Below are 9,234 nucleotides of genomic sequence, written 5' to 3' on the forward strand. Positions count from 1 at the left end.
ACGGTTGCACAACATCTATGTTTATGATCTTAGATACGTATACCACATGCTGAGTGAAACCCAAAATTCAACACCCATAATGAATTAACGGTGAATTTCTATATTCAAGATCTTACTTGGTACCGAATGAAATCTCTTTTATTTGTGATGTCTTTTATGAATTTGTCTAATACCAAGACTATTCTTCCCATAAAGATCCAATTTTTTTTTGAGATTTCTATACACTTTTTTGTCATCACAAACTAACACCTGCCTACTTGTTCAACAGAACACATCGGTCTCACAAGTACTTCTTCCGAAACTCGGTCTTATTTTAAGTAATGATGTTCGGTTGAAGATAAGCCACCTTAAGCCTATGTCATGAAAAGAAGCCTTTCAATGTTTATTTACAAACACTTGATTGTATTCTCGGAAATCCAAACAAGCCCTTTTGGTATCTCTCGACTTTGAAGGAAGCGATTCTTGCCCGAAATCCTCCGTTTTTCGTCTAACTGTCAGACATCACTCACAACCCATACACATTTGCTTTATTACTTTATCTTTTGTCACTCTAATGCACAATTTTTTTTTTAAATTTCCCTCATTCTATTGATGATATGTTTGAGTATATTTGTCATCTAGTGAATCAAGGGCAATTCAGGTTTCGATGGTACATTCTAATTCAAATGCAGATTGTTGAAATCTTTTTGGGCGCATGCATTGGAGCGGTCGCTATATGCACGCGTGCTGAAGCATACCTAGGAACATCTAACCTATCAAATCGCGCTTTTTCAGGCTACTTTTTAGAGATAACGTCACAATTGTCATGATTTTCTCTCTCCTACCAACGATATATAAAGGGGTTGCACGATTCATTGTCTTCTACCGCTTCAAAGGTTTCTAAACAGTAACGGCGCTTCCCACTGTTCATCATCTTCACTTGTTCAACAATGGCGACCTCTTCTTCTGCACAAGATCAAACTGCTTCATCTGCCTTTCTTACCATCAAGCCTAATTAAAACATGATTTTTGAACTCTCTCCATTTGTGTATGATTCCTATATGCTAAACATTGTGGAGTGTTTGAAGTATTCTCCGCTAGTTGTTTCCCTAACCTAGTTCGAGGCTGTTCCGATGTCATTATTATCTCAAGTTTACTCTTCTGCATCATATGACAAGAACAAGGAATGAATATATTTTCAAATCCACAACAAGAAGGCCTCTATTTACAAAGGGAGGTTTTGTTCTTTACTTCATCTCGGAGTCGATTCTTCGATGGTTACCCCTGACTTTATCACCACAACAAAAATCTTCTCCATGCTGTATGTGATGGGCTATACTGATGTCCTGACAACCATTGCCAAACTCAAGAAGTCTTGTCTACCATCTCAGTGGAATGGTCTTCTCACTTTACTCATCAAAGGCTTGGCAGAACGAAGTGCTGGATCAGATGGCACTAGGAAAGGGTTCCTGACCATTCTCTATGGTCTGTATAATGGTTTAAACCTGGACTATAGGTCAATCATATGGTCTCAGGTTGTGCAGAGCCTGAATACTTCCACTCGTCAATCCGAAATCTCTTGTGGAAGGTATTGAACCATTATTACTCGACGGGCCATTGATACTCTGGAAGTTCCGGTGATGAAGGATACACTAATTGCGTCCATTGCAACCTCTCATACGAAGAAGATCATCATCTCCGACCCAACCAAGTTTCGTCACTATGGTTCCATTCCAGAGACAATGTACCGAAGTGTTACAGCGCACAGTAAGGTGATGGCTGATTACAGAAACCTTAATCCCATAGAGCCGAGAGTTCTGACTACCGAACAACAAGCTGCTTTGGATGCTCTTGACAAGCCAAGTAACCGAGGCAAACGGGTGACTGCAAAGAAGGAGACAACCGAGCATGAAACCTCTAAGCCTTCCAAGAGCAAGAAGCGAAATTTAGAGACAGAAAGTTCTTCTAAGCCTAAGAAGATTAAACGAATGGCACGAAAACCCAAGGGTCCAACTCCTCCACAATCTGACAATGAAGATGAAGAAGACGAATCTCAACATGTGTCTCCAAGAGATAATACTCCACCTCATTCTCCTACCCCAACTCAAGAAGTTAAAATTCCCACTCCATCTCCTTCCCCAAAACAAACACCTCCGAAACAGACACCTCCAACACTGACACCGAAAGTTCCAGTTTCGGTTGTTCCCACTACTACAACAGAAACTTCTCTACCACCTCCACCAGTTTCTTCTATTTCTATTTCCACAACACCTTTATCCACTCCAATAATTACCCCAGTCACAAGCACTACAATCCCTGAACAAACAACAAGGGTCAACGTATCTCATACGGGGGCACCTACTGTATCCGAAACCCCTGTCATCACTAAAACTCTCTCGCCAACCCACTCAACCGACTCAGGTGCTACTCTAGGAGGCGACAATGATGAGTATGACTCCACACTTTAGTCTCTCTCGGTTACAGTCTGATGAAGACACTAAAGCTCCTATCAACCGCCAACACTTAGACAGTATTCATGAAAATTTGGATACATTGCTTGCTGATACTAAAGCCTATGGAGGGGTTGTTCTTAAAGCTTTTGTGGAGACAAGTATAGCGCAATATACAAAAGCTATGGATAATTCAACTGATGCCATCAAAGAATCGACTTCAGTTTGCAAGAAATCCTCTGCTGATGTTACTGAAGGATAATGTAGCTTCAGAAAGAAATTATCACAAAAGAACTGAAGGATAATGTAGCTTCAGGTTCTGGCACAACAAAAAATCTGAAATAGATTGTAAATGACAGCGATAGTGATGATACATATGAGACTATTTCTGATGCCCTGAAAAGAAAGAAAAGGGATAAAGAGTTGGATGAAAATTTTAAGATCACAAAGGAGGTTGAGGAAACAGAGCGACGAAACAAAGAAACCGAAGATATCTTACAATGTAAGAAGGCTCTATTTCTTGAATGGACTCGGGATGTGTTGATCAGTCAAGCAATTGAATCACCGAGTATCTACTGGTTAGAACCGATTGCTTCTTTTTACTACGACAATTCCAAGGACTCACAGTTTGATATGCCGATTTACAAGGAAGGCATTTACTTTTCACTATTTTGACTCAACTGTTGAGGTTCCCTTTCCAAGTCCAAAGGTTGACCGAGAGCTTATCGACTGGTACTTAAAGTATGGTCAACCTCAATACCTGACATAGAGTGTCACACCCCCAAACCGGAACGGCGGAAACGTTCGGGGGCAGATGACTTCATGTGGTAGCATAACAAATGAATACATAGTAAAGAAAGCAATACAACCATCATATATATAATTGAAAGTTTACATTGTTAAAAGTACATGTTCAAAACCAATTACAATATGATGCCAAAATATGAATTTAAACTGACGACGCAACGTCCCTTCTTCAAAAGCTGTTTTGATACCTGTAATTACTTAATCCCTAGGACATACAAGTAGTTTTGAAAGAGTAGATCAACATTTAAGCTGGTGAGTTTCATAAGCATTAAATGACAATGTTTGTATGAAAATGAAATGTTTTGTTTTTGTTTGTTTGTTTCTAGAAAATCCCATATTTTCTACTAACATAAATGTAGCCTTCTAACAAGACAAATGTTTGTTTCTAGAAAATGTATGTATGTGTAAAATAACCAATATGTTTGAAAACCTCATAAATCAATGTATTTTTAATACCTCATGTGAGTTTTATAACCATACTATTGACTCGGAATGCCTATACACAACGTTCTTCAGGCGTTGGAATGTTATGACGTTTGTCACCCCAAATGGTGGACTGTAGCTAACAGTCAAGGCGCGGGTTGTCAAGCCCGTATAGATCTATACACAAACACCATGCTCCCCCTCCACGGGATCCTGGTATATAATACAGGACTTGAAATGTGTACTCGAACGTACGTGAAGTTAATGTCTCACATATCTTAGTATAAAAACAGATTTACGTGTTAAAATGTTCGTTTGTTCTTGTATATGAAAGTGACTTCTTGAAAATTTTGTTTCTATTATGTAAAAGTTAGCAATATTCTCGTAAAACTATACCTATTATAGCTTTCTAAAAGTGTGTTTCATTTGTTTAGAAATCGCTAGAAAATGAATCACTTGATATGAAAGTATAGATTTTTATAGTGTCTAAGATAGACACGTATACATATAATCTAAGCAAAATGTTTAGTTTATACATGCATGACAACAATTTATATTTCAAAAGATAGAATGCTATTGTAATATATTTTATATACGAGAGTTCCCTATAATGTTTATAAATCACATATGATTCTATTTAATAAAAGTGTATAATAAAACTTTATATATAACAACTGATAATAATCGTGTGTTTTACTTGTATTCCCCCCTTGAAAGCATATAAAAGCATTTAGAATATTTAAAAGGGTTGATTAAGGGGTATGAACTCACTTGAAAGATCGAAGAAAGGCGAGATGAAAACCGGGCATAATTTCTTCTCTGGAAAACGGATTTTCTCGGGATTCTCGGGAATCTCGGGAGCAGAAACGACCTTCGGGACTTGAGCAAAATGACTGGGGCTTCGGATTAGCACGGGCACGGAAAACAAGGCAACAACGCAAGAGAAATGAGAGAGAAAGGCAATTTTCTTCGGAACCCTCGCATCCTTTTTATAGGGGCTGGGAACCGCCTCGGTACGCTGGGCGTACGCGTGCGTTACGCATGACCAGATCCTCGACTGCCTTGGAATCGGATGGGACGGGCTACTAGCTTCGCATAGGGCGAGACGTGGACGATCCGAAGCCTAGCCCTTGAGTACGCGGGGCGTACACCTGTACGCTGGGCGTAACTCGGATAGGCTTGCTGACTCCCCTTCGGATAATACCAAGGATTAATAATTAAATTTATATTTTATTTAATTAATAAACTTCTAAAATTCATATCTTTTTCATACAAACTCCATTTTCGATGTTCTTTATATCCGCGCATAGGTGAGACTACGCTCTACAACTTTCGTTTATATTCCGTCTGCAAATTTTGAAATTATTTTTATTATTTAATTTTAAAATGTCGCGTTAAGAGAATTTCGTTAGAAATTCATAACTTCTTTATCTGACGTCAGTTTTTGCCAGCCTTTTTACCGCTGAAATACCATTGTCGAGACCTTCGATTCTCGTTTAGGTCATTTCGGCCAAAAGTCGCTCGATCTCCGATTCCAGTTTTTAGCTGTCTGCTGCTAAGCCGAACTTGGAAAAATCATAACTTCAATATACGAAATCGGATTTGGGCGTTCTTTTTACGTACAATCACGGTTTAATGACATCAAACATAGTAGGTAATTAAAATAGAAACTTTTTGGACATTTTATTTTCAAAGTTAATTTCATTAACTCAAAAGTGGTTACAATACTTGACTTTTTAGGTCATTAGAAAGAGTTGAAATATCGGGTTGTCACATGGAGTGCACAAAACATTATAACTGTCAAGGTATTGAAGCTGACTCCAGCTGACAAGTTTGTGAACGTCCATTTCAAGGTTACACGAGGGACTGCAAACTCTGTTTCATTGGTATCTCTGGCTGATCTTCCCAATCTCAATCCACACGATTGGATTTTGCTATTCAACATTCTGCTCAATAATTCCAAGGAGTATGAACCGATTCTAGAACATTTAAAAAGAATGTTGGGCTCCTATATCCATGAAGTTGCAACAATGGATCAGGAGATAGAGAGGGTAATGAACAAGAAGCCGACGGTCAAGCCTACTCAAAAGCCTGGTGATGTGAACAAGATGAAGATTGGGCAAATTGACTCAACTCATTTAACTGTGATGTTTACGAAGGGTGACGCTCAGAAGTTCTTGTTCACTTTGGTAGGTAAACATCTGTTTTCTACTGACTGCTTGGAGCACATTATCAATCTGATATATCGGTGCAAGCAGAACTCGGATGCTGATAAGAAAAATTTTACTGATATGCTTCGGTGGTATATCACCTTTCGGTACCATCTGTTAGCTATCATACCAAGAGTGTTCAAGACGGTGAAGAAGCCCTCGGTTCCTAAACAAAGTTGAAGTCTTGGTCTCAAAGATGCAAAGGGGGAGATTGTTGGGGCTTATTGTGTTGCGTCTTAGGGCTTTTTGTATATATCCTCATTGGGCATGTCCATCAGTGATTATCTGTTAGGGTTAGACTATATATATGCATGCATGTATGCATTATGTTTTGCACGTCTTATTAATTACGCTTGAGTTTTGTAACCCTAAACACCTCTACGGTCGAAGTTCTTAATCGAGCTCTTCTGAGGTGTTGAAGCATTAATCATTCAACGTATTCAAGCCATATTCTTGTTCACTTTACGTACTTACTTGTTTGCATACTTAGAATCAATCGATCCTGATAGAACTTTGTTCCAACATAAAGCATCAGTTATTGAATTGTTGGTGAAGCCCTTTTGTCTAAACCCAAGCCCTAGTGTGTTTTGGGCCCATATCTCTTTGGTTTCACGTAAAGTTTGCAACTTTATGTGAAGGATAGATTGTAGAAGGGTGGATCTAAGGATTGGAGCCTCAGCATGGCTCGAAAAGCCTCTGAATGGATTGAGAACTAGAGAGACTCGGCGAGTCACATGGGTGTAGTCGACGAGTTGTATGAACACATGCATGGACTCGACGAGTTGGAAGAACAACTCGGCGAGTCTGTTGAAGATTTCCTTGGACTCGGAGATTCTGTTCTTGGACTCGGCGAGTCAGGTTGCAGAACCCCAACCTCTTTTGGTTGAAGCCTTGGATTAGTGAGTCGATTGGAGACTCAGTGAGTTGGACATGATGGGACTCAAAGACCGTTGGACTCGGCGAGTTAAGTTGTGTCGTGAGAGTTTTCTGGGTAAGGGAACTCGGCGAGTCGACGGGATGACTCGGCGAGTAGAGTCAACCAGGAAGGTTGACTTTGACTGAGGACTTTGGCCTTGACCAAGAGTTGACAAGTTTGACTTCCAAGGGTACTTTGCTAATATTGGTATTTATGGAATTGGCTCTTTGGTATTGTTTAGTGGCGGCGATCGTGTCGGAGGTCAGAGCAGCTTGGTCTTATCTTTTCAATCAGCAATTTTAGGTGAGTTATCCTCAGTATATCAATAGGGTCTAAGGCACCAAGGCCGGCCCTTTTAGTTGTTATCTTGGTTACTATATGCTACATGTGGTTATGATTTGTTAGATTGGTATCAAAATAGACATTATGCTGTTATGCTCATGTGATCCGTTAGGATTGGTATGTTAGTGACCTAGTTAGGTCGATGCCTTGGTCATGAGAGATTGCTATGATCGATGATCTATGAGATAGTTATATCTGATATCTGTACTTGTACTGTTGATGTGCTTATTGATCTGTTAGATTGGCGTCCTGGTAAATGGGGACAATATTATGTCAGTGACCTGGTTTAGGTCGGTATCATGGTATATAGGATGATGCTATGTTACTGACCTGGTTTAGGTCGGTATCCTGGTATATAGGATGATTCTATGTTAGTGACCGGTTAGATCGATATCCTGGTAACGATGATGCTATGGTTTATGATCTGCTAGATCGATTTGTTTGTCTATGGACTGTTATGTGATTTCCTGTTATATGTACACATGGTTATTTCTTGGTGTTTGGGTTGAGGCAGTCCTGCTTTGTGCTGAAGGCCAACATACCCTACGAGCGGTCCGGATAGATTGTAGGCCCATATTGCGGTCCAGTCATACTAAAGGCTCGGATAGATCCAGATAGGGTGCAGGCCCGGTGCGGGCAGTCCAGTCACATTGTAGACTCAGAGAGTGGACCAGGTGAACTGAAGGCCTGTTGAGGGCGGACCAGTCATGCTGCATACTTGAGAGGAATGGTTGTTCTGTATTGTGATACAATATGTTATGATTATGGTTGTATGTGGTTGATATTTTGGGGGTAACTCACTAAGCTTTCGGGCTTACAGTTCAGTGTATTCTTTCAGGTACTTCAGGAGGTTGTGGCAAGGCGAAGGCGTGATCGTACCGCTCCTCATGTTTTATGATTCATGTGATATGGTTATGGGGGATACTCTGATGTTTAAACTATTTTGAAAATAAGATGTATGAACTTAATGGTTTTTGAACGAAATAAAATGTTTTAAACTGGCACAAATTTTTGGTCGTTACAGCAGATGACGTGAAAAACAGTGTTTTTCACCTCTTTTTGCTCCAAAACTCTATCAAAAACTCGTTTTTATCAAAAACACAAAGAACAAAACCCCACTATTTTGCCAAGAACTATCCAAAATGAAAAAAAAAATCCTTCAAGAAAAAGATCAAAAACACTCCAGATTTGGCCAAATTGATTGATACAATCCAAGCTCTAATACCAACGATAAGTCCCAAATTTGCTTGCTATATCAATTAGATCCAATTGATGGTGCGGAATCTCAATCTATCGGATGATGCAAGATCAAAATAGAGAAGAAGGAGAAGAAGAATAAGATAAATATATGATGTATTCAAGATTGGAATGATGAACAATACATGAGATTCACAAACACTTGCACCTTCTCTACTTTCTCTCTCTAGAATACCTTGAAGTACACACACTTAAGCTCCTCTCTATCCGTACAGAATCATGAATCCACTAACACTATTTATATGAGACAAACAACTGAAAATGGGTTCACGGCCGTGAACCAGTTCACGACCGTAAACACCACCTGGGTCGTGAACACTTCCAACCACATGGACGGAAAACCTAATTGCCTAGAAAAGTAAAGCGTAAACCATATTTTAGACCCAACATGCTTAGACAGCTAATCCAACATATTTTTCCATAAAATTGAGTTGTAAAATGCTCATTAGTAAAGTAATCGTGTCTATCTCGGAAAATCCTATATTTTCCATAAAACTGAGTTGTAAATGGTTCCTACTCCAAAACCGAGAAGTGTAAGTATAATACCATACTTAAATCTGAATTGTAGTCTTAATTACTCTAAGACCAAGAAGTGTAAGTATATTACGATACTTAAAGCTGGATTGTAGTCTTAATTACTCTAAGACCAATAAGTGTAAGTATATTACCATACTTAAAGCTGGATTGTAGTCTTAATTACTCTACGACCGAGATGTGTAAGTATATTACCATACTTAAAGCTGGATTATAGTCTTAATTACTCCAAGATCGAGCAGTGTAAGTATATTATCATACTTAAGTTAATCACATGTAGGTTTATATGTTCATAAATCGTTTGAAGAAATGTATT

At 39.1% G+C, this 9,234-nt stretch overlaps 1 protein-coding gene across 1 annotated transcript; it reads left to right on the forward strand.

The window, feature by feature from the left end:
- The first annotated feature begins 1,619 nt into the window (after nucleotides 1-1,619).
- LOC111878952 (pollen-specific leucine-rich repeat extensin-like protein 1) lies at nucleotides 1,620-2,691 on the forward strand. Its single transcript, XM_023875437.1, has 2 exons — nucleotides 1,620-2,342; nucleotides 2,464-2,691. Exons 1-2 carry the CDS (start codon nucleotides 1,620-1,622, stop codon nucleotides 2,689-2,691), a joined length of 951 nt encoding a protein of 316 aa, XP_023731205.1.
- The last annotated feature ends 6,543 nt before the right edge of the window (nucleotides 2,692-9,234 follow it).

Source organism: Lactuca sativa, chromosome 1 (assembly GCF_002870075.4).
Source record: "Lactuca sativa cultivar Salinas chromosome 1, Lsat_Salinas_v11, whole genome shotgun sequence".
Classification (NCBI taxonomy): Eukaryota; Viridiplantae; Streptophyta; class Magnoliopsida; order Asterales; family Asteraceae; genus Lactuca; species Lactuca sativa.